Source organism: Seriola aureovittata, chromosome 2, assembly GCF_021018895.1.
Source record: "Seriola aureovittata isolate HTS-2021-v1 ecotype China chromosome 2, ASM2101889v1, whole genome shotgun sequence".
NCBI lineage: Eukaryota > Metazoa > Chordata > Actinopteri > Carangiformes > Carangidae > Seriola > Seriola aureovittata.
Window position 1 is genome coordinate 26,055,417 of NC_079365.1, and position 26,025 is coordinate 26,081,441.

The following is a 26,025-nucleotide window of genomic DNA, read 5'->3' on the forward strand; positions in this document are numbered from 1 at the left end:
CGTCAGTGGGAGCATGTAAACGTGCTGAGATTAGCATTTAGCTCAAAGCCAAGCTGTAAAGTACAGCGTCACAGAGTTTGGCTTTATACTCTTTTTAGAATTATATCTTTTATCAACATTTTCTGGCCACATGTTGAGACCTCAGGCAGTTCAGTGTTGATGGATTACAATAGCACCCTGTGGGATTTGGTGGAGGCAGCACTAATACATTTGCTTAAGAAAGTTGTTGTAATATTTCTTTAATGGACATCTGACAGTGAAGGGGCAGACAGGAGAGAGAGAGGGGCATGACATACAACCCACACCCCAGGCGGTATTAAACAGTGGACGTTGCAGTTATGTGCCATGTAATGTTACCATTCAGACACCTGGGGCATTTAAAAAACAATCCTAATGATGTGACCAATGTGATTTCAGGGTGGAAGAAAGCAGGGATCTTTTGCTGTTCTTCAGGACTCTAAGGACCTACGCAGACAGATTTGATGACCGGTGCAGAACCTTCCAGCACTTCCAGGTAAGTGAAGACAAACCTTGGAAATGGACTTCAAACTGGCTGCTTCACCTTTACACACTCTTTCCTGTTGCTCACACTCTTTCCTCCTACGCAACATATTGAATGCCACTGATGACATGGCAGTGGGATGGCAAAACATGGCGGTATTTTGGCCCAAAGAGATTTCCACAGCTTCTCTTTAATTGTTTATATATGAGTCCAAAGACGTGATACATCCTGAATTCCACCAGTGTGGAGAACAGATGGTCCATCAGTCAGTGTGAGGGCAGGCGGACTAAAAAAGGAAGCTTCAGGTTGCAATTCTTCTTTAACCTCCTGCTTGACTCCTGCTGGGTTTCACCCTTATCTGTCAGTGGAGGAACCATGTTGTCTTGTCCGACTAGAGTTCTGAGGGTCAAACCTGAAGGTCTGGGTTTCTCTTTGTGGCCCAGAATGAACTGGCTTCAGGTTTACATTTCAAAATAGCAGTAAAACTCAGACAGTGGCTTTGCTTTCCTTTACCACCCACTGTTCCACCCACAGGACTTGAGCTTTCCCCAGCAACCAGGAACCTTTTGAGGAACTATGCGGTTTCGGCCGCGGGCACCATGGTCTAAATTTAGTTCCAGGGTAATTGATCGATCCTCGAAAAAGTCCCTGGTCGCGGGGTAGTACTTTCCAAAGGTTCAGGAACTTTAGGGGAGTGGTCTGCAGTGCTGGACATTTCTGACTGGTGCATTTTATTTCGCCTGCGATGTTTAAAAGTCTGCAGCGAGAGAGCACTGAGCGAGCGAACACATTCTCCACACCGCGAAACAGGTCCGGGAGAAGGTAAAAAAAAACTGAAACAGGACTTCAAAAAAATAAAATAGAGGACCACAACAACTGGAGTGGCTAGGGTTGCCACCCGTCACGTATAGTACGGGATCGTCCCGTATTTGAAAATAAAATGCTGCGTCTTGTATTGAATATATACAGGTCGCAATTTGTCCCGTATTTTCATTCATGTTATGTCCTCAAAATGCTGTGAATAATGTCAGTTAATAATTTTGCATAATCCTCCCGGGACTTTAGGCTGCGATGGAAACGCAGATACCAATGGGCCAAAGGAACCTTTTAGTTCCTGAAGAAAAGTACCTGGAATTAAAAGTTCCAGGTACTTGTCTTTTTGATAGAGGTGAAATGTGTCACAACATACCATAAATGAAGCATTGTGATGCCAAAGAGATGCCCTGGTTAGCTTGCTCAATGGCGACTTACAAACTAAGATATAGAAATCCTGATCAATGCTGTTCTTCTGGACAGCTGCGAGATGAGCGATAGTTTGGAAATATTTAATTTTCAAGCCTAAATTTGGGTAAGTAAGCAGAGAGATACAGCAACTTGATTGATGGCTGATATATATATATATATATATATATATATATATATATAGAGATTAATACGATAGATTTACCAGGTAGATACTCAAGATATTCAAGCTTAAACAGTAGGTAGGTAGATAGACAGATGGGATGCAATACAATTAGATAGATAGATAGATAGATAGATAGATAGATAGATAGATAGATAGATAGATAGATTGATAGATGGATAGGATGTGATACTGATAGATATATATACTCTAGAAATGTAGATGTCTCTCGACACATCTGTAAAAAGTGCCACATTATACAGTGGCTAATGTTTGCAAACTGCATATATTCAGGCTGATGAAAGAGCAGAAGAATTACGGTCAATGCAGTGGGTGTGAATTAGTGTGGGCATGGTAAATATCAGGGTGGGACTTTATTGAAGAGGGAGCACTAAAATGTCAAATAGTAAATCAAACTGCAGAGGCAATATGGAACCTATTCTCCTGTTTACTTGGAGAATGTAAAGTTCTGCCAAGTTGGCTGGGCTGAAGGAGGATTAACCCACATTTTCCATACTTGCCTCTGTGCTCTAAACTCTTATTTTGCTTTACTTGCATTTTCTTCAGTGTTATTATGGAAAAATGTAATTCCCATTGTAACTGTTCTGCTGTAATGTGGGCAGTGCCTTGTATGCTGATTTCCATGCTTTAATGACACTCAGACATGAACATGTATTTAGAGGAATAAACAAATAAAAATATAAAACAAAGGGTTCACATACAGTCCAGGCCAGGAGTCTTAACATTTTTGTTACTGGTAGACCACGGCATTAAGCAGGCAGTGACTTTAGGAATACAGAACTGCAGATGATGGTTGGCTACATACCCGTTAGAAACCACAGACATTTATAAGCATGTGGCCAATCACTGATTAGTATATCTCCATCCAAATATTGGTGTTAAATGTCTTCGCATATAGACGCATAAATGTGCAGATTCTATAGTCAGCCAGTCAGTCAGTTGTTTTTGTTGTGCTAGCAGTGTGGCTTAAAGATGGCGATATCAATATCAACAGTTTTAGCTAGAGCTCTAATGAGATACCATTTCTAATTCATCTCATAGACATGTCTGTATTCACATTTCGAATCTGGAGGTTGTGTTGTCATTGAAAGTACACCAAATTATGTCAAATTGTCTTTATAATCCTCTCCCATTATCAGTATCTTGTACTGTTCTTTCAGTTGAAATCTTTGGTACTGTGCAGTTTTAAGAACATTTCATTGTTTAAGTTGTATGTGGGCTTGAGTTTCTATACTTTGACAAGAATAGCTGTTCATTTTCAGGTGTATCATGGCTATAGTAAATTTTATGGAAAGTTCTTTGTTACGTGGATATCGTATGGTGGCTACATTTGTAGGGTCCGTTGCTACCCAATAGCTGATGGTGCATTTCCTCAAAAATGTAACTCCACCTCTGGGTGGAGATTGTTCACAGTGAAGATAAAATGAAGGAAGTTGAAGAAATCGTCAGTTATCTCCTGCTTTCAGAAATACAAATCGAACAAAGACATCTCCACTCAAACCTTATTAAGTAATGAACGAGCGCAAGCCTTCAATTTATTATTCTTAAGTATATCACAAAGTGAATGAAAGAATATAAACACAGTTACTGTGGGAAAGCATGATACACGAGTATCATGTTGTGTTGGTGCTATCTACAGGGGAAATTATAACCTATGCCATAAAGAGCTGCAACAGGACTGCCATAGGTACGGCCACAGCCCCCTGTGTAAAGTAGAGTTGTAATTTTTTGGTTGGTTTGCCTTTTTCTGAAATAGGTATATTAAAAACATTCATCCTTATGTGTGAAACAGACTCCAACAATGACTCTAAACACATTTTAATTAAAAAAGTTTAACTTTATTAAAATATCTTAAAAACATAGCCATGTCACATACACATCTTCCTGTACACCACTATCTTATTCACATCAGTAATAATTTCTTAAGTAATTTTTATTACTGGAAGGGAAGAGTTAGGGACACAAGCAAGACATTTTAAAAGAAGACAAAAGAGAGAGGAGTAATTTTCACATTACTATAGTTCATAGATATGTTGCTTCCCAGGTCATTTCAACTGGTGTCTATAAATTAAAAAGAACGAGGCGAAGTTAAGTCACAGAATACTAAAGAAAGCCTGCAGCTGGACAAGTCTACATGGCCATTGCCCTTATCAAGAAGCATTAGTAATGGAATAATTAAGAGTGAAATTAATTCACACAATGGTAGAGCAAAGCCCAGAGTGTTGTGTTTATTTCTAGTAATTTTTTTCTGAAACAACACTTAATGAGAAAAGTATTTACAGACTATTCCTGCTGGCAGTTCAAGACAATCTAATGTTTATCAGCTGTCTGAGTCAGCTGGGATCAATAGTCTGAAAAGAAAAAAATCTCAAAGCAACATAAAAACAATGTAATGAGAAATTTTAACAATGCTCACAGGCTATTTTTCTTTAAGTGCCATTTCAGAAACTTTTTCCATTGTCACGAGACAAGGTTCAGTTGAAGAAAATAAGACTAAAAATCAGCATGCAGGTATCAAGTATTCCTTTTGTATGACTGAACTGACTTAAATCCTGTTTGGAAGATACTGTAGCATCTTCTCTCCTACTGTCATCAGGACAGTAAAAACGTATTGCAAAAGAATATTTAAATTCAATTGAGGTTCACCCAAAAAGTCTAGAAATATTGTTGTTGTTTAGCAAGCCTAACTCTCACAAACTCATTTTCTCTATAGTTTTAGCCTGGGAAATTTTATTCTGCAACAGCATTAATGCACACATTAAACTGCACTTTGGTCATGTATTGTACTTGCAATGATGTCTGTCCGATGGAAATCTCAGTTGACCCACAATAAGCAAGGTGAAAATGTGGGTCCATTATAAGCTGGTTGTGGACAAATTTTACGTGCTGTAGTATTCTTCATTAGATACGTCTATCACATTTTGTTGTTAATTTAATGTAAAACCTTGAAATGAAGGATTTTACACTGCACAAGATATTTTTTTAGATCACTAAAAGCACCAAAGCTATTTAGAAGGTTGCAGTAATATTTTGAATTTAAATTTCTTTTTCTTTACAACTTATAGTTACTTATAACAACAAAATGCTTCTATTTTAAAATTCATTTCTCAAAGAGTGTGAAAACATTGGCAGGTTGTGTTTTTAAACTAATGGGTACAGGTAGTTATAAGCAAGCCTGTTGGCTTGTGGCTGAAGTTGTGTGTTGGTTCAGTGTCACAAGCAGTTTCATTCATCCAGGTAGTACAGCGTCAGGTCAAAATGAAACAATAAATTGGACTGTCGCTGTGGAGGTGTTGATGCTTCTCTACTCATTCACATCAGGGTTACATCAGTTCTACTGGCATTACATCACCTGTGCAAAAGACATTCACAAGGCACCTCACCTGTGGTGTTTTCAAATCTTTTAGGATATCTGTCACATACAGGCCCATTGTGAATGCTTCAATATGCTTCAAACAAAGTGTTTTGTGAAATTTATTATTAGCACCTGAAGTCCCCTTTCGGATGGCTGTTTGCACAGTTTTCGTAAGTCTTCTAAAACAGACAAACTGACAAATAAGTCCACTTTCATAGTGATAGATGAGGTGTGTGGAGCTGTGAAAGTAGGCAGGGTTTGAAGTTCTTTCTTAAGCTCTGCAATCACTTTTTCCAAAACACCTTTAAGGAGAGGCTGACTGAAACTGTGCACATTAAGTCCATTTGTTTCACATTAAGACTACAACACGATGGAAAACGGAGATGTTAGAGAGAGATCAAGGAGGGAGCTGGATGCAGCCACTCTGAGGCTATAGTGGTAGGCTTTTCACCCCACCTTTCAGTGAGGATATAACTAGTAGAAACACTGATTTTATGCATGGTTATATAACTTTGGTTTGAAGCATACTGAGGACTTCACAAACCTTCTCAGGTGGTTTCATACCAATTCATGTGACTAAGACTCTCAACCACTCTCATGTACAGCTTCCTGCAGACGCTGTTGCAGACAAATGCTTGATATTCCACCAGACAGTAGTACTGATGAAGGCCAGAGTAGAGAAACTCCTTCAATTCTACACCTTCAGTCTGGTGAATGGTTTCATTTCGACCTGACAATGTCACAAGCTGTTTGTATGTTTGTTGAAGTAAAAACATTGACAACATGACCAGTGCCCCAAAATCCATAACGTCACGGTATACCCCCAGCGCTGTGGGATAACTGTTTCGTCACCAACAAAGGGGCTACAGTAAAGTTTCTGCCTCCTCAGCGGTACCGTCCGATAGGCAGTACCTTCATACAGGTGAAGCTGTCGGGGTACTTGGACAACAACACGGGGTTACCATCCATACGGACCTCACTGAGGCTTAGTCGTAGGTAGTAGGTGTCATTAGACCTGCAGAAGGTGTCTTTGCTGACCTCAGTGATGTTGTTGTTCTGGAAGAAATTAAAATAATGTCAAAAACGTAACATTGAATAAAATCTTAGCTGGTAGAGTCAAAATCCACAGTATCAGATTTGAGAAAATTGTTCTTTAATCTTGATTTAGATCAAAATAAACAATGTATTCTATTTTGTATTTTATTTCACTTTCTGAAGTCAATTAATTTGTATATATTTTAGCAGTAAAAGATAAAAACCTGTAGATGTAAGGTCCGAACGCTCTCCGGGATGTGTGGAACAGCTTCCAGCTGGTTGTCGGCCAGGAACAGGGTGGCCAACTTGGTCAGTTTCTATTGGGGAAACAAATTCACGCCATGGATACCCAGTTGATTAAACAATTGTTATTAGTTGTCCAATTACTGTGTGCGAAATACAAATGGACTTGCAAATATATACAGCATACCTCACTATAATCCCAACACGGTTTAAACCAAATATACTTTAGAAGTAGCAAAGAGGTGATTACCAGTTATATCAAACCATTAACATTTTTGAGAGTGAGATGAAAAGATTGAAGATGTAGGATGGCGCTGGAATCGTGATAGGTTTAGCTTAATTTAGCCCAAAGACACATTAATTAACATGTTTAATCCAGACACAAACAAAAATGTAAAGCAGTTTTTGTCATAAACTTCTCATCTCATTTTTGGGAGAAAGAAAATGTGTATTTCCCAAAATGTTGAACAATTCAACTAATTCATGTGATGTTTGAAATCTCTGCAGTAAGACAATAGAGGATCAGTAACCTGAAGTGTTGTTGCATAGTATCTTGTAGGAGGTGTAGTACACCTGTCTTCATTTCTGAGCAGTGCTCACATGGCTTGCTGTAAGTTTGGCTATTTCATTGAACCTTTTGTTTTTTGGTTTGTATCTCTCTGCAGATCACTCACTAATAGTAGATAGATATAATTCTGGCCATTTAAAGAAAAAACGCTTCTACTTGCCCCATTCCTCATATTTCAGATTGGATTTGGACATTCCTAATTGAGAAAGTTGAGAGAGGCAGTGATGTGTACCTTGAAAGCATTAGCTTTAACACCCTTGGTTTTGAGGAGGTTGTAGTTTGCGTTGAAGGATGTGAGTTTGGAAGGGAGCATAGGAAGTTTGACCAGTCTGTTCTCAGCCAGAGACAATTCCTCCAGCAGGGTGAGCTTAGAAAATGCCCCATCTTCAATCTCTGAGATCAAGTTCCCCGTCAAGTCAATTCTCTTCAGAGTCACTGTTAGCAGATGGAAAAAAGTTCAGTTATTAAATATTTATGATGATGATGTTGATTAAATGTTAGTGTCCCTCTGCATTTTTGTTTTGCATCAAATATTTTTTCAACAGCTCACATTTTTTGGTCTATTTGGTTACAAATGATACAGATCATACATATACAGGCAAATAGTGATTCATCTTGTCTCATGAATAAGATTTGTGCAACACTGACCAATATATCCGGACTTTTGATTCCAGGTTTGGGTCAAGATCCAAAAACACTAGATCCTACATTTTTCATAATACAACTTGATAATGTCTTTCTATTAGACCCTCAGGGCTTGAGAGGGACATGGACATGTTAACACCCACCTTATAGACATGGTAAACTCCCCTATCTTTCAAGCACCTCCACCAGTTTGTAACGCTTCATTTCTGTTATTGGTAATCTCCAAGACCAAGATGAGATCATCCTGAGGACATCACTATGACACCAATATGAGCTATAGGCATTATCTACAGTGGCAAGAAAAAGTAAGTGAACCCTTACCTGCATTCATCTATACAAATTTGTCTTAAAATATGGCCAGATCTACATCTAAATTACAATTATATGCTGGAGGTGAAGCAGTTCTGTAAAGAAGAATGATTCAAAATTCCTCCTGAACATTAACAGAAATGCTTGTTTGAAGGTTTGAGTTGTTATTAAATCCAAGGGTTCACTTATTCTTTTTCACCAGCATGAGACGTGAATGTTTAATGGGTGTTTCGTATTATATTTTCTTTTATTAGTTTAAGCACAACATTTTTGTCAAATTAATGCAGAAAACCAGGTAATTCCAAAGAGTTCACTTGCCACTGTAACTGTTTCCACAGACTGACTAGGACTAGTAAACTGATCTTCAACTGTAAAAGTGGTGGAGTGCCCCTTTAACATAAGCAGCTATACAAAGACTTTCTCTAAATGAGAGAATACAGTATACATTTAGTAAAATTTTGATTTCAGTAGGATTAGCTAACCGAAGAATCTGACATAGCATTCGCAACTAATTTTCAGTGTTTGACTGCATGGCTATGGTCAAACTCCGCTCAGCAGTCAACAGGTTGTGATAGAGATAGTTTTTATACTTACGGATATCAGCAAAGTCTTTGGTGCTGATCTTTTTGATCTTGTTGAAGCGGGCATACAGGTAGGCCGTCTCTTTAGGCAGCGTGGGAACAGCAGTCATGTCTGGACTGACCTCCTCACAGTAGACTGAGCCAGTCAGACACACACACAGCAGGCAGGTAGGAAGGTCTGCAACACAGTGACCACACAAAACATCAAACCTGCTTCAGAATACTCGTCTGTGGTCTTGCTTACCTTTATGTCAACAGAGCGCTGTTGTGCTTATAGACTTTTATTACTTTTCACCAATGTAACTCTCTGTGTGGGAGTCAGTCATCCCCTGGTCACCTTCAGTTTTTTTCGAAATGCAGCAGTGAGACTCCTCATGGGCAGCAAAGACTTGCATAAATTGCCACCAGTTTACTTCCCCAATATCCTCAGTTCCTATTCTGCTTTCAGACACCTCAGAACCTCTGATCAGTTACAGGTACACTGAACTCACACTGAGCTAACTGTCATGTTAATGAAACCAGTTTGAGATTACTTTTGCTTTGTGACATGGTGCATTATCATGCTAGAAATAGCTAAGATGGGTAAATTGTGGCCAGGAACAGATGTACAAGGTCAGAAACAATACTCAGATAGGCTGTGACACTCAGGACTGCAGTCTGGACTGTTGACACAAGGAAGGTTGGGTCCATGAATTCATGCTGTCTCAGCAGAAATTGAGATTCATCAGACCAGGCTATGTTTTACCTTTCTTCAACTGACCAGTTTTAGTCTGTGCACACTGCAGCCTCAAATTTCTATTCTTGGCTGACGTGATCTTCTGCTGTTGTAGCTCATTCACCTCAAGGTTGGACGTGTTGTGCACTCTGCGATGCTTTTTTTCCCACCATTCTTACAGCCAACTCTAGAGACTTGTGTGTTAAAATCCCAAGAGGTACTCAAACCAACCTCTCTCGCACCAACAATCATGTCATGTTAAAAGTCACTGAGATAACAGTTTTTCCCCATTCTGATGTTCAATATGAACATTAACTGGAACTCCTGCATTGTATCTGCATTAGTTTATGCATTGCAGTGCTGCCACATGATTGGTTGATAGGATAATTGCATGAATACGTAGGTGTACAGCTGTTTCTAATTAAGTGCTTGGCTCAAATCTTTAGAGATAACCACCCAAGCTTTAGGAATTGCTATTGGCCAACATGTATTCCTGGATTCAAACCCAGAACATCCCCAATTAATCTGTAATTTGTTTTGGAGTGTCTTTCCCAGACCTTAAAACCATAAAACAACTCTCAAAACAATAGGCCAGCAATTTTCTATCAGATTTTCTTGTGTGTGTGACCAGTTACTGATGAGGTAACCAAGTCTTTTTCTTACCTAAAACATCTCCTGGCTCTGGGGTTGGGCTGTCACCAGGTTCATCAGCAGGAACCAGGGCCCTCTGCAGGAGAAAACATGGGCTGTTCATATACGGGCCAGCTTATTGGCTAGAGCAAAACATTGACACTGCCAGGGTTAGGAGATCAGTTTTGGAAAAATGCTTACACATTGTACTGTTTCACATTTTGGATAGACACCAGATGAAGATTAAACAAAATTATATATGTGTAAATATCTGTGCTGTGTTGTGCTTGGCTCAGTCTGGAGTCAAGAAAACCAGCATGTGAGAGGTTAGTACAAAGTTAACTATTCTTCAGCCCGTACAGTTAGACAAGGTGGACAAGGTAGGTTTGACGTAACGGTTAAACAGGATCAAGTGCATGACGGTTGACAACTTTCTTTTGCAGACACAGGAACGTAGACCTGAACTCGGGTTTACTCTACAGTTTGCACTGATGATGATATTAAGTCTTACTGCTATGAATTCAACAGTAAGAGTGTTAACTAAATATGTGATGTTAATCGTTGGAGAGCAAGGAGTTTAGTTTGTTAGAGATCCTTTTGGGTCTAATGAATTATGGCTAAATAAGCATTCAGACCATAAAGACCATTCGTTTTAACAAACCAAAACACAAGGGGTCTATGTTGGTGGGGATGTGCTGCTTAAAGTACAAGTGAGATGAATCTGAATCCACGAAGTCCAGTTTCAGTAAGTCTTTTCAAATGGCACATTGTCATAGCGATAAAAACTTTATCCTCCGTTTCCATCGTCTCCAGGTGAACAGTAAAATTACACTGTTCATCTTACAAAGTCATTTATCAGGAATCTGTGCTTGGATGTATTTGATTGGCCGCTGCAGTCTGTTCTTGGATGATGTTTCAACAAAAGATGTTGGATGATGTTTCTGCAAAAGTTTAGCCAGGTTTAACTTTTTTTCGGTTCTGCTGACAGCCCTAAAACGGACTCTGCTCAGTGTCCTCATTATCACAAATCTGACATTGATTTCCAGGATATGTTGGCTAGCAGAGCTCTCGATAGCAGTCCACATTATATTTTGCAGCAGGCTACTTGCTTGCTACAGCCTTAACTGTCGCAGTGTGCATGATTTTAGTGCTCGTTATTGGTTGCTGGCTCTTATGTCAGACACTGTTGTTCCTGATAAATTAGCTGTTGTGGATAAGTAACTATGCCTGGTCAATACAACTTTTAGCAGTATCTTTGTGTTCACCATGACCCATGACCAGTAATGCTCTAGTGTTGCATGTAGGAGCCAATGGGAAACAGGTTGTTTTTAAGGTTTGGGGCATTCTCAGGCCCGTATCCAGTATCCCTGAGAGAAATACCAACCTCAACCCTGCTGCTGGTCTCTGAAGTGACTGATTGGCCCACAAACTAATCAAAGGGAACATAATCAAACAAAAAAGGCAGCCTAAGTGCCTAAGTGGTTAACTGTATCAGCAGCAGGGTACGAGGCTTGTCTCTGAAGGGTCTGGCACAGACAGAATCTTCTATGAAAAACAGCTGGTCCCAAATGAAGTTGTGACTCATTAAAACTGAAGTTACATTTCATAGCCATATTCTCTCACACTTATTCCTTTCCCTCTCGTTCTCTGGGTTGTATGTGGGTTTTTCCACTTCCTGCAAGTGTTTCCCAAAAAAACCAACCAGACCAGACTTTGGTTTTGGTTCATCCAAATATTTCTTGAAAAGTGTGGTTAGTTGATGGTTAGTGTGGTTGAGTCAGGGTTTGGTTTGTCTGGTGTAAGAACAAGTTAGAGGTGTGTGTGTGTGTGTGTGTGTGAGAGCATGTGTGTGTGTGTGTGTGTGTGAGCATGTGTGAGCGTGTGTGTGTGTGTGTGTGTGTGTGAGCATGTGTGTGTGTGTGAGCATGTGTGTGTGTGTGTGTGAGCATGTGAGCGTGCATGTTAAAACTGTGAGCTCCCACAGGAGGACGATGAAGTCAAGTGCTGACAGATTCTGTTGTTACATTGGAGAAACCAAATTAAGTGACTAAACCATGAAGTGGATTATTAGATTTTAGAAGAATTTGGCTGGATTATTGATTTTGATTATTCCCGTCATGCATGACCTAACTCCTCCTCTCCAGGAGTAAGTCTTATCTTATTATATTGGATTTCTTCATCATTTTAATCATCTCTTCTTTATATTTTATCTTATCTAACCCTGTTAGCAGAAATTTCTCTTAAAAGATAGTGTGACCAGAACCTTGGCAGTATCTCTGTGCTACAGCAAAAAGAGCAGAACATTTGTCCTTTTTAACTTTATTCCATACACAGGATTGCATAATTTTATTTGTGTTTATAAACGTATCTTTATCACCTCAATAACTCACCATCAACTATTATGTAACAGTGACAATCACAACTGTAAAGATTGTCTTTCTGCAGAAAGTCATTCTGCAAGTGAATGGCATAAACACATCACTGGTCAAGATTGTTTACTTGTTGACCTTGAAACTAGTTGCAGAAAAATGTATTAAAACTTCAACAAACTATTGTATTTTAAATAAATGCATTTTTCAGAGCTATTAATGAGAACATTTTATGGCAGATAAACATGATGAAAATAAGACAGTTCTTACCCTTGCCCTCCTTGATTTTAAATTTTCATTGTAGTATCCATTCAGCTCCCTGCCAGGTAGAGATCCCGGTATCAGCTGTGAGTCCTGGTCAAACTTCCTGGCCGAGGCTGCCACCAGCCATGGCACCAGGATACAGGTGAATAAGAAAGCCTTCATGCTGTCCAAAGCAGTGTGACTCTGACACACCAGCTTACCTTAAAGCCTGAGTTTGGGTCAGCAGCTGCTCTCAGCTACGAGCCCCTGTTGGGATGTGTCAACGACTGTATTTAAAGGCTGAACCAGTAGCTTCCAGCAGACTGCTAAAGCAGAGTTAGTAGAACAGACCACTTAACCCTTCCCTGACCACCCAGCATCCATCTGCTGTGAGAGAGAGACAGAGCCACAGACAGCAAATACAAAAAGAGGCAGACACGAAAAATAGGCACATATGGAAAACGACAAAGAGTCAAAGAGAGAAGAAAGTGTCAATTTTTTTTTTTTTTTTTTAGTTAAATGTCCCTTAAATGTGTACAGGAAAAAATATGCACCTCAAAAACTGCAGAGAAAGCAGAAAAAATTTAAAGTTGACAACCACAGTGTGAGTGTGTTTTGTCAGGAGGAATGTCTGTGGTCTCTGCCCAGCCACTCTAATGACTCGTAATAACCAACCTATCTTTCATTAGGCTGGATGAGTGTTTTTTTCTTCACTGGTACTGTTTTTCTCTGAGCCCTTGGGCAGACAACACATTTAGCAGCCCAATTGACAAGTAGTCAAATCTGCTTTGCTTCCTGGACGACTCCTCTAAGTGTGGCTAATTTTTCAGGTTACGGCTGATCTTACCTTCACCACTTTTAAATGATCAACAAATTAAACATGTTTGGGATCAGCAATGTTCCTCAGCAGACTGTTTGGTAATGGACAAGTTTTATCCAAGAGTTCCTATTTGCATTTTCATGGTACCCAAGGATCAACATAAAGCATAAAGTCTTTCTGTCTTAATGCATTATTATATTTTGTATTTCACAATGAATATTGGCCTATTTTAGGGGGTCCTTTTATGAAGTATGAGGAGCCCTGTAAGAGATTCTTGTAGGCATTGCGGAGATTTTGGGGTACTTCAGGAGGTTCTGATGGCCACTGAGCTGGTTGTAGTTCACCTTTAGAGGTTCAAATGAACCTTTAGGGGGTTTTAGGGGTTTTTAGATGGTTGAACATCTATGGGAGATTTTGGAGCAATGTGTTGGACAGTACTCTCCCATCCCATCATCAAAACAACAAATGAGTGAATATCTGTTGGAATAGTGCATCCTTCCAGTCCAATAGAGTGCCACAGGCTTGGGGGATCTATGCAGAGGATCACTGAAGTTGTTCCAACACATATGATTCACTGCACATTAAGCTTAGTTTTAAATGAGTGTCCTGATTGATTAAAAGTCTAGACAGCCTAAATCTGTCTTTTTTAACATGAGGTTCTCTATCTAAACCAACTGAGGACTCTGTTTGCGAGACTGGAACCAGGACAGTCCCTCCAGCCGCAGCATTTGGTTTCCTTATTGCTTCCTTCCTGATGCTTAGGTGTCTTGAATATGAATGTTGTTCAGAAGTTAAGATGCCATTCATCTTTGAGCATTTCAAATCTTATTTTCAGTTCTATTTCTGATATGTATAATTCATTTGATTGTCTTATATAACTTTGCAGGTAGAGCAATACACCAACAATCTCGAAGTTTGTCCATTCTTTGGGGGGACGCCCACAGGATGACTGAACCTTCAATGTGCTGTACACACCTCTCCAATGAAATAAGATTTTACTCATTTTTAATAGTAAAAATAAAAGAAAGGGGGGGGGGGATATGCGGTGATCAATGTTGCTATTGTGGCGGGCTGCTACAAATAATTCAGTGTTTGGAAAAAACACAGAATTGTTTTTGCTTCTGTATCTATCACTTCTTTCTTTTTCTTTGTAACACAAAACATAGAAATCTTTGACGTAATGTCCAAACTGTTCTCTTGAACAGTTTTGATAAGTTTAGTTAATTATTGAATGTTTTAAACTAAAATACTTGCATATAACACAGTTGAACAGTAGGTATATTTACTTTTAGTACTTTTTTTTTTTTCTTTTCTTTTTTTAAGATTTTTGCCATTATTGGATGGTTGATAGTGAAGAGACAGACAGGAAATGGTGGAGAGAGAGGGGTATGACATGCAACAAAGATCCCTTGCTGGAATCGAATATAGCTCTTGGGGCTCTGTAAGTGTTTTGTCAAAACTGACCATGAGAGGCTTTGTGCTGGTCAGGAACCGCTGATGGTTGTTTGTATGCAAAGTCTGATAGGACATCATTTGATTCACTGACTTGTTAGGGTTAGTAATCATCCATAAATATTCTTTCGCTTAAGCACAGCTGCCACTATGGTTCTTGAGAGGTGCTTGTCAGAAGTGCATCAGAAACCACCTCCTTCCACACTTTTCCAATTGCTGGGGGTTGTGTCTCACCATTTCACTATGAATTCATTCCAGGGGAGGCTGTCTGAAAATGTGCACCATTACCCCTGTACTTTACTGATCACATAACATCTCCTCTCCTCCCTCTTTATGATGTTCAACTTTTCACTCTGCCTTCTAGTATTGTTGTCCAGAACAACTATAAACACTTTTGCTTTCTGACGTGGAAAGACAGCGAGATTAATGCAGCCCTAAGGTAGCTAAGACGTCCCTCTCGCCAGCCACATCCTCCAGTTCTTTGTGGCGAATCCCAGGTTGTTCCTAGAACCCATAGAGTACCTGTTGCATGTATTCAGAAAACTCCAGAAGGAGGTGCCTTCTTATCACATCCCCAAACCACCTCAACTGACTCCTTACAATTCAACACAAGTACAATTAGTTGACTTGATTGGCTTGTGGAAATCCTCCTTAAGATGGTAGAAAAAGGGGAACAGGTTCTCAGTGGTCTCAGTGAACTATAACCAGAACAACGATCCCTGGAAGATATCGTGAGAACATCTTGGACAAGTCATATCTCAGCTGTTCATCTCTTTAATCAATGCTTCTCTGTGGTTTAATATGTATCAGACCTCTACAGCCTTGCTTTTCTGAAGAGTTATGAAGTGCTGTGCAGGCAATAATACATGAATAAATAACAGCTAATATAATAAACACAAAGAAAAAAAAAATCTCCAGAAATGAATCAAAAACAGAATAAATGGAAAATGGCAACAAAAAAAAAAAAGCATGGGAGAAGTTTCCAAAACAGAAAGGCCAAAAGATTCTTAGTAATAAAAATGAAGGAACTCTGTTCACTCAGTGTATTCAACAGCTGCTAAGATCCAGCTGTTCTTGGGTTGATTTCAACCTTGGTTGTCAAGTCGGAGGGATGCTGGGCTTCCCCAGAGCAGTTCTTAAGAATTTTCTGTGTTTTCGGTGTTGTCCCTATGGTGAAATGGAAGGACGAGAAACACTATTTCCCTATAAACAAACTGAGCAAAAGAGCAAAGACTGAAGTTTAACAGCAAAACAGTTAAATAGAAAACAGGTGACTATTTCAGCCTTCAAGAGGAGAGGAAAAGAAGGGGGCCCAGATATAAACATCCAAGGAACATGAGCCCAGACTGTTACAGGTGTGTTAGCAATTATGAACACCTTTAAACTTTTATGACTCTGGGAAAAGAGCCAGCAACTGGAGAATGTTTTTACTGTCACTAATTTTCTATACCAGAGTTTAGCTGTCAGGGTGGTTTCACTGGTATCCCATTTGCTCAATAAAAGAATGTGAATGGGGAAAGCCACCCACAACAACGCAATAATCACACATCATTCCTGTCGTGTTGATTGGCTTGATGTGTGTTTGTGAACATGAGTGAGCGTTTTTTTAAAACTTGGAACATGACAGTCACATTAAGAATAGTTTGCCTTGCGCTGCGGTGCAGTTTGATCAGACAAGGCAAAGTGTGAAAAAAAAAAAGTTAAATTTGGATGAGATGGCAGATGGATAAATGAGCAAAACAATGCCTGACGTTCTCTCTTGTCCAGCTCTGCAGAGTTTACTGACAGTCTGTGAGATTTCTATCTCCTGCATGTCAACATCAACTGATCCAGAGTTGGTCTTACTTGGGTCAGTCAGTTAAGATGCCCACATCAGAAACAGCCATGAGTTTTCTCAAGGAGAGACTATCTGAAAGTGTGTGCCATTATCCCCATTTGTGTGGTTATTGTATCTCACTTCTCTCAATTAGCCATTCAGAGCAAGTAGGAACACTTTTGCCTTTAGATGTGGTGCAATAGCACACAGAGAGTTTGTTTGAAGCATATAAACACATCTACAGTTAAAATCCTTCAGATTTTTGTCCTAATTGAATTGGAAACACCTGTGTTTACTACAGCAAACACTCCTTGAGCTGCTAATTAGTCAGAAATGCTGTAGACGAGCAACTGGGGCATCTGTTTACAGTCCTACCATGTCCTTCCAGACAAAAAAACTCCACACACAAAAAAAACCCAAAAACATAAAAATACTTCTTTCTGCTTTCAGAGTAGGTTTCAGTTGTAAAATGCTATTTTTCAGCAAACTGGTAAAACCGGTGACCGTACAACTTCCAGAGTGTTGTTGTAATCCTTGAGGTTGCCTGTTCCAAACCCACTGCTTTTCTCTCGTATAAACACAATCATCATAATAGTAAACTTTTTTCTGGCTTATTTCTTCTGACAGCTGTGGTCGACGTGATGGTGGGCTTAGTTTTAGGGTGACAGGTGTAAGCAAGCGATACATAACGGCAGACTGAAGCCAGCCTAGACAAAACAACATACGTCAGTGAATTTACTCCACACACAGACGCCCATTTGACTGCCTCTGCAGCTTTCGACACGGCAGACCACCTGGTTAGGCATTAAACAGCGTTGGTCTGCATGAGTCTGGCTGACAACTGACATGATGTATTAACCTACCACTGAGAGCTCTGTGTTTTGCTCGTGACATAGCCACCCGTCAGCTCTGGGCTGCCGCCACTGTAGACCTGACAGTGAGGGTTTTTATTTTAGCTCAGAGACTCGTTATGCAATGCCTGTTACATGTTTTTCAAATTAAACGGCTGACACAAACTACTACTTCAGTTCCCTTATTAGGCTCCATGTGAAACCAAAAAGAGAAGAATCAGACTTGTACATAATGATCACCCAGCTTTGAACCTCTGTGGAGCTTTTTAGCCTCTTATAGCTTACATTTTTGGTTTTGTGCAAGAAACTTTTTTTATTTGAGCATATTTGCTTAATTGTTGAATGTTCACTAATGACAAATGTTATTAATTTTCCACTGGCAACTGAGGGATGATGAAAGATTTTAAAGCACAAAACAGCAGATATGTTTACTTTTTCATTATTTAAAATCCCAAATCTTCCATGGCCTTGACCAAAATGGTTTAGTTGACTAAACCTAACCACAATGTTGTGAACCCTGGTCACAGGTGTCAGAGACTGCTTCGTACACTCAACATCCATCCTGCCTACTTACTTACCCTAGAGCTTCGCTCAAGCTTTGGTGTTAGCTTGTAAAACTTTCACAAGGAGGTTTTCTGATCCCAGTGGCCAACAATCAGTTAATGCAGCTCTAAAGGGAAGTTTAAAGGACCAAGACAACCTGACTGAAAGAGAAGCAAAATGACTACAAGCTCACTTTTTGTTTGGTGTGTGTCTCATCGCATAAATTGTCGCATCATATCGTAATAGATGTCAAACAGCACGATTTGCACCGTAATGCATTTCAAGAATTAAACATGAAACACTACCTTTTTATTAAAGAAGCAAAAAATTGGAAAGGAGACAGTGATACACTTGATTCATGAGACTACTTGTCTACCTGTTTGTGCCTCTCATCTTACCTGTGCTTGGCACCAAAATACCACACAGACAACCGTCCTACAACCTGGACAACCATAGAACTCATTTGTCCCTACACTCTGATATGACCCAAAGGAGTGTCTGCAGAAATGGTATCCTTATGGTGACAGGTGTACTGAACCTTTGTCTTCATGGATGCAATAAGAAACACACTGTTAAGCATTGTGGAACGTCAGTTTCATTAGGTTTAGGCACAAAAATTGCTTGCTTAAGTTTAGGAAATCATTTTGTTGGTTACAATAACTACTATGTTAATGTTGGTCAGCCTTTATTGTCGTGGTGAGAATAACAAAGACGTGGTCATGGTAGTGTAGCGGCCATTGTTAAAAGAAACAATGATGACTATGAGTTTGAAAGAGGAAACTAACAGCCCTTTCCCATGTCAAAGTCTTTTGTTTTGTCAACCCATCCTCCCACCCCAACCTCCTCCAAAGGCAGACTTGGTTGTTTTAAATACTTCTATTAATTTGCTGGAAAAGTCCTGAAAATGGTGTTTCAGACTACGATCCATTTAAACTCACCATCTCAGAGTGTGACTCATATTTTATCTTTAGTTTTCATACTCACATTACTCCTTTTTTAAGAATATCAGTCATATGAGTCATCCCCTCAGATGGTCCGCAAGTTGAGTTGCACAAGTTGTTCCAACAGTTGAGTTGTCTGTTTTTAAAATGTTAAAAGGGAATTTGTGCTCAGGTCTGTATTACTGTAGGTCTATTTTTTATTTCCTGTTATCTTTTAGAGGTAAACCCCTGTGCAGGAGAAGTATTCTGGCTTCCTATTTACTGTAGGTTTGAGTCTTTTTCCTTATGCTGAGCCTTGGTTCAAATACTGGCATTCAGCCTTGGAATTCAGTCCCAGAGGATCTGAGGACGACCTGATGGTTAAAACAGAACAACTGCAGCCTCCACAAGGAGACCACCACTTTGGTTTTAGGAACAACTAACCTATTATTTCTGCAACATTTTTATTATTTTTTTCCCCCCAGAGCTCATGGTTAAAGAGTAAGGTTTTTGTCTTTTGCTTTTGATAACATTTGAATGGTCTCTTCCACATCATATCTTTATTACACTGAATTTTGGGTCAGGCAATTTTTTGTTTTTTGTTTCAGAAGAAAAGGGGCTTTTTTTTTTTGTATTTTTGACATTATCAACCCTCATGAAAAGTAAACAGTGTTCCATTACATTACCTGCAAGTCACTGGTTTAGTAGGTGTAACTAAAGGCTCATTCCCATCTAAAATCATATCTATACCATTTTATAGTCATTTTAACAACAGGAAATCTCTAAATAGAAATGCAGGTTTTATGTTCAAATTGAGTCTTTAGGTAAAAAAGAACAGGTAATTTCAATAGGTCATTGCTTTGACGCTTAGTTTGGTTGATATGTATTGCGATCCTGTGTTGAAGAATACTGTAGAGCTCCTGCTAGAAACGGCTGTGTCAGTGCATGGTTCCTGTTGTCAAAGCCAGATGCAGAGCAGATGTTGGGGATACACAGAGAGGAAGGCCAGGATTTAAAGTATGCTGTTGCTCATATGACTCTGTCATGCTACACAAGTTGTTCTGTGTAAGATGGCTGATAAATTGCTGTTAGATTGAAACTAGTGTAGGTGCAGTAATTGATGTCAGGCCTGGACTGGAGCCTGCTTTCAGTTACCTTCCAGTAAGTTTGATATGACAGTTATCCCATGCCAAAATGTTGTCCTTGTTTGAATTTTAAAGAAACTCCACATGCTGAGTTGAATGTGTACTCTTTCCTGTTTTGTTTTTATTACATGCTCGGTCCAAGCTATTCATTTTCCTTCAGGAATATTAGACTCTTTAACTCTTTTTTGACTCCATCCAGGCCAAAGGACGACCCTGCAGTCTCAGGGTAGAGACTGAGTTCTGTTCTTCTCTTGTTTTGTTTTTTTAGTTTATTTGCCTCAGACTTAATCAAGAATTAAGGTGTGGTTAATTATACAGAATCTTTGGTTCATATCATATTGTGGACGTATCAGGGTCTGCTGTCTGTGTAGCTGTCGTCTGTTTACTGTAAAAGCCTTTTATAGTTCCTAAGCCTGGAAGTTCTTATCCCAGCATGAGATTTACTGTCAGCTCTGTACTCAAACAAAACACATAAGCACCCAAGGAGGAGGGTCTTCCAATAAGTTCCACTTGGGATGAGTGGGAGGGGTGGCAAGGTCTGTAATACTGAAATCCAAATTCCAACTGAAAATAACATTTGGAAAATGACAATCAGTGTTCCCTAGTGATGTAAAGGAGGCTGGGATACCTGCAGGATCAGAATTAGTTCTCATTGGCAATCAGCATCTGTTAAATTTCATGGATGGATTGTAGGGTAAATGCATGTAAACACCATTTATCTACCTCTAAAAATCTGAACACTGTTCATGAAGATCCCCTAGGATTCTTATGTTGAGTTTAGATAAGTAAACTGGCTCTCACACGTGTCTTGTACATTTTAGGATCTCTTAAATTGTCCTTCATTGGGTTTATGGTACGTTCATTTGAGCACAGAACAGTCATTAATCTACACCACTCCTTCGCACTAAATGATGCAATAAAATTGACTTGAGCTCACGTGGGGCAGACACAGAGCAGAGGTAGTTGGATAAAATACAATGAAAGTCTATTTGTTCTTTTGTGGAACTTTATTTTTGTAATATGCGTTGTTTGATGTCCTTTTTTGTTTTTTTTGTTTTTTTAAAAACCTCATGTAGGTATATTGTATAAACAGTATCTCACAGGTGCTTTGGAGATCAGGTCTCATATCTTATAGTAAGCAAGTAAGTCCTAACTGGCCAAATGGTCAAGATTCCTAACCAGTGAAATAACTGCTATCTCTTGATATTAAGGAGAAATCCAGAGGTGTCCTAACTTGCTTGCACCTGAGAGTGCAATGCTTTTAAATATATACACGATACAGCACTATTGTAGTACTAAAATACATACATTGCCAGTGTCCACTTACGGCCTTTGATGTAAATGCATCATTGATAAATATAATTATTGGATTAAAGTTATGTATTAATATTTACATGTTTTTGCACCTATATACTCGATAAATTAGTTGCTTTTCTGCAGTTCAAATTCTACCACTGTCTAATATTTCAAACATAAATCATAAATCATAAAACTACAACATCATATGTTGTGTATGAGAACATGGTGAAACAGTGAGTGAGTTCTCACTGTTTCCCAGGAGGAATTACTCTTCTGCTAATAGTCAGTGTACAAAACTTCATCAGTAACTCAGTTGTTCTCTAAGGTAAGACTGGTTTTAATTTAACTTTAAGTTCGATTGCTGGGGGGATTCAAAGATGCTTAAATCGGGAGCAAGAATCCGTGGTTCCAAGTACTCATACAACTTGGCCTAGTTAAAGTGTTTACTAAGTCAAGACTCATGCATCGCTCAACTGAAACGTTACACCACGCAGATCTACCAATATTTAGATTTACCAACTGCTAGAGGGAACAGACCAATTACCAAGTGACAAAACAAGCTAACTGAAAGCACAAGTCATCCAGTAATGGCGATAGTTGCTCGCCCTGCCTAACCCCATCAATGACGTCAATAGAGTCATATACAGTAGCGCCCATCCCGACGTGGACAAATAGACAGGACTACTGTGAAGATGTGTAGTTACTATTCTAAGGCTTGATGAAAAATTTGTTTGACTTGACTGGGAAGCAAGAAAAACATGGACTTGGTGGAGTTGCAATTAGCAAAAACATGCACAAGTTGAGAACTAAAACAATTGCTTTTAACAACCTCTACGTTGAGATTCTGGTAAATAAAACAAGTGCTTTTGTTCCTTCTGATCAAATCATTTTGCTGTCTTGGATCTGTATTGTGTCGGCAGAGTTAGTGTCTTGATGACGGTCTCAGTCTGTTGGTACTGGACAAGAGACCAGCTCTGATTAAACTGTCAACTGAGACAAGATGGTTTGGACTAAACCAGTATGAAACATATGGAGAGTATTATTGGCTGACTGGGTTCCAGTTTGCGGTGGTATTGGATAGTTGTCCTCTGTTCTCTGATGACTACTGGATTTGTTATCCCAGCATTCCTGGCATTTTCCTTCTCCCAGACAGAAACTGAAGGACAGTTTAATGTTGGCTCAAAAGTGATTCATGCTGACTTTGAATCAGTTTAGATACTAAATATATAGTTGTTCACAATCAAGCCTTTGATTGTTCTAGCGAGCCCCTAGTGTTTCGAGTTTTCAGACAGTGATTCATTTAGGTCATCTGTCTCAGCTGAGCATTTATAGTGCATTCGGAAAGTGTTGAGACCCCTTCGGTTTTTCACGTGTTGTTATGTTGCAGCCTCGTGCTAAAATAACCAGTCACCAGTCTACACACGATATCCTGTAATGATAATGAAAACAGAATTTTTGAAAATTTATTAAAAAGGCACCTTTGGCAGCAATTGCAGCCTCCAGTCTTCTTGGGGATGATGCAACAAGCTTTGCACATTTGGATTTGTGGATTTTCTGCCATTCTTCTCTGCAGATCCTCTCAAGCTCTGTCAGATTGGATAGGGGCTGTCGGTGGACAGCCATTTTCAGGTCTCTCTAGAGATATTTGATTGGGTTCAAGTCAGGGCTCTGGCTGGGCCACTGAAGGACAGTCACAGAGTTGTTTCTAAGCCACTCCTGTGTTGTCTTGGCTTAGGGTCATTGTTTTGTTGGAAGGTGAACCTTTGGCTCAGTCTCAGGTCCTGAGCACTCTGGATCAGGTTTTCATTAAGGATATCTGTGTTCTTTGCACGGTTCAGCTTTCCCTCAACCATGACCAGTCTCCCTGTCCCTGCCACTGAAAAACACCCCCACAGCATGATCCTGCCATCACCATGGTGTTGGGCAGGTGATGAGCTGTGCCTGGTTTCCTCCAGACCTGATGCTTAGAATTTAGGCTAAACAGTCAAATCTTGGTTTCATCAAACCAGACAATTTTCTCAAAGTCTGAAAGTCCTTTAGGTCCTTTTTTTTTTTTTGCACTCGCCACTCTGTCATAAAGCCCAGATCAGTGGAGTTCTGCCATGATGGTTGTCCTTATGGAGGTTTGGCCGGCCAGTCCCTCCTGATTGTTCCAAACAATGCAGCAGAAATGTTATTGTAGCCTAAGGCTGTAAGGCTGCAACATAACAAAATCTGAGGGGTCTGAATACTTTTTTTAATGCTCTGTACTGTCTTTATCAGTTAGAAGATAAAGGCTTACTGTACGTAGAGCTAGAAGGTACTTTGTGTGACTTGGATCCTGGGAAGGGAGCTCGGAGTCAACATGTGTTTGCAGGTACCATACGTCATTGTTGGACCTGAAGCTGCTGCAAAGGAAAATTAATATGCGTTAATGGAATGATTCAGACTAAAAGGGTTTATGTTTATGAGATCTCAGTAAAGATTAATGATTTAGCATTTTTGTTTTCTGCCATCTAAGCTTAATATGACAAGATTTCTTTTACTCACTCATGTGAAATAGTTGGATGTGAGATCAAACAGCAGGGCTTTTCCTTTTTTAAACAATATTATTGGAAAGAATATCACTTAATGATTAACTGGTATACCACTTATTTCTCCCAAAGTGGAAAATGTTTCTCACCTCAATATACATTACAAAGCAAATACATATGTAGTGTGTGCCATCTGTCTTCAGTCTGTGCAACAGTGTTAATATCAGTGAGTTCTCCACCTTAAATACTGCCGAATGAAGGCTGTTTTGTTTCTTCAATCATCCACAATGAGCAGTTTGTTAATCTTGTCAGTGCTCCTCATTAAAACTAATGAGTCCCTCTCTTGGATTTCTGACGGTCTTCAGTGACAAGTGAAGTATGATGGAACTAATTGAAAATCTGTGATCTACACAACTGTGTAGACCAAAGCATAATGGGCCATATGGAGAGTGTTATTTGTTGACTGGGTTCCATTTGGGTGGTATTGGATAGTGGTTCCCTGTTCTCTAATGACTGCTGAATCTATCATCCAGACAGACGGAGGAGGCTTTTGTATTTGTCACTCACTATCACCACACAGTAAAAAGATTGATTCAAGTAGAGCCGTATGATTCAGGTCAAAATCATTTTTTCCACTTCGAGATGAGATTCGCAATTTTCTTCCAATTTATATTGTCTTTGTGCAAACGGTAGAAGTAATGCAATCATTAGCTCATATGCAACTGTATTAAACGATTATTCAGAAATAATCAACTAAATATGATGTGTACCTCTTAAGAAAAAAAAAAAGATGTAAAAAAAAAAAAAAAAAAAGAAAAGAAAAATGCAGCTAACAGCTCACCTGTCACCAGATGTAACGTATGTCCCAAAACACAGAGGCCTTGTCCAGGTATGCGTGAGACTGCTTTCGCAATGTTAGATCCATTGTTTGGAAAGCATTTTTCCACCTCAAAACTCCAGCTGTGTGATCATCAGGAATCCTAACTGTCTGTCGACTCATGATAAAGTCATTGCTGATGAAAACGAAATGTCAGCTTCACGTCCGATTCCATATATTATTGTTTCTTAGTGTTGACTAGAGCTATATATTTGGCTTCCTCAGGCAATAAGCCTTTTGAAAGATTCTCCGCTGCAAATATCCTGGGCTTTTTGTGACGTTTCAGTAACATGGGTCCTTTTAACTCTCATATTCGTCTTTGAATCTGGTTCCACAAACTGCACAACTTTTACGATACAAGGATGGCAATTTTGTCAGAAATAGGGATGTTCAAATTTTTTTGTTCTTCCAAACCATCATTGGGTTCCATGACACAAGCTATAACACCAGCCATTGAAGAATGTTGAAGAATGCACAAAGAATGTTTGGCATTTTTGATTGAAATTTTACACAAATGTTTAATCACTTATAAAAATTGTTGCCAATTAATTTTCTATTAACAAGTTGATGCATTGACGAATTGCTTAAGCTGCACACACTGTGGCCCTTTGCAAAATCTAAAGTAGCCTGAAATTCTTCAGCTGGTGAAAACACAAATTTCTTGGTTCGGATATAATTTTGCTCCACCTTTAAGGTTTTTTGAGGCGGACTGCTGTGTAGTACAGTATTGGCCTGTAAAAATGGTATGTTGTCTTTCTTCAGTCGATGAATCATACTCCAGTGGTACAGTAGCCTACTGTCTTCTCCCTACTACAGTTACAGTTCATCTATATTATTGTTTGCGGTTAAAGTCAATGCATTTTTCATGTGTTTGTGGAGGCAGGGGAATTCTGGGAAGTTCCCATGTTAATGTAATTATGTCTGTTTAATAGGACATTGTGGTCTTGAATGTTTCCCTCTGTGCTAATTGTGATGAGGAGAACACGGCTGTCTCCTCAGCAGTAGACTCCATCTGGATAAAATCTCTTTTTATTGGACTGCCCTTCAAAAGCTCTGGCTTTAAGATAGCTACTGGCTAAAATAACAGTGTCTGTGATTCTGGCTATGACCGTCTGTCTGTCGTTGGATTTCTCTGTCTGTCGCTCTCATATCTGCTCTCTTGTCTGTC

The 26,025-nt window shown here is 39.4% G+C and overlaps 2 protein-coding genes across 2 annotated transcripts in view; one reads left to right on the plus strand and one right to left on the minus strand.

Annotated features, from left to right (window-relative positions):
- Positions 1–26,025, plus strand: part of cenpp (centromere protein P) — a 90,567-nt gene that overhangs the window by 9,034 nt on the left and 55,508 nt on the right. The window contains exon 5 of the mRNA XM_056402383.1: positions 418–514. Coding sequence (XP_056258358.1) covers positions 418–514 — 97 coding nt within the window. The remainder of the gene's footprint in view (positions 1–417; positions 515–26,025) is intronic.
- On the minus strand, positions 3,745–12,901 carry ogna (osteoglycin, paralog a). Its single transcript, XM_056402396.1, has 6 exons — positions 12,649–12,901; positions 10,043–10,106; positions 8,678–8,842; positions 7,362–7,564; positions 6,543–6,635; positions 3,745–6,339 (listed from the first exon to the last, which is right to left on the minus strand). Exons 1-6 carry the CDS (start codon positions 12,802–12,804, stop codon positions 6,169–6,171), a joined length of 852 nt encoding a protein of 283 aa, XP_056258371.1. The 5' UTR covers positions 12,805–12,901; the 3' UTR covers positions 3,745–6,168.

Coding starts and splice junctions, on each gene's coding strand:
- ogna (XM_056402396.1), bottom strand. CDS start 12,804: ATGAAGGCTTTCTTATTCACCTGTATCCTGGTGCCATGGCTGGTGGCA. Junction 7,565..8,677: donor CAAAGACTTTGCTGATATCC/GTAAGTATAAAA, acceptor ATCTGCTAACAG/TGACTCTGAAGAGAATTGAC. Junction 6,636..7,361: donor TTAAAGCTAATGCTTTCAAG/GTACACATCACT, acceptor TTTCCCCAATAG/AAACTGACCAAGTTGGCCAC.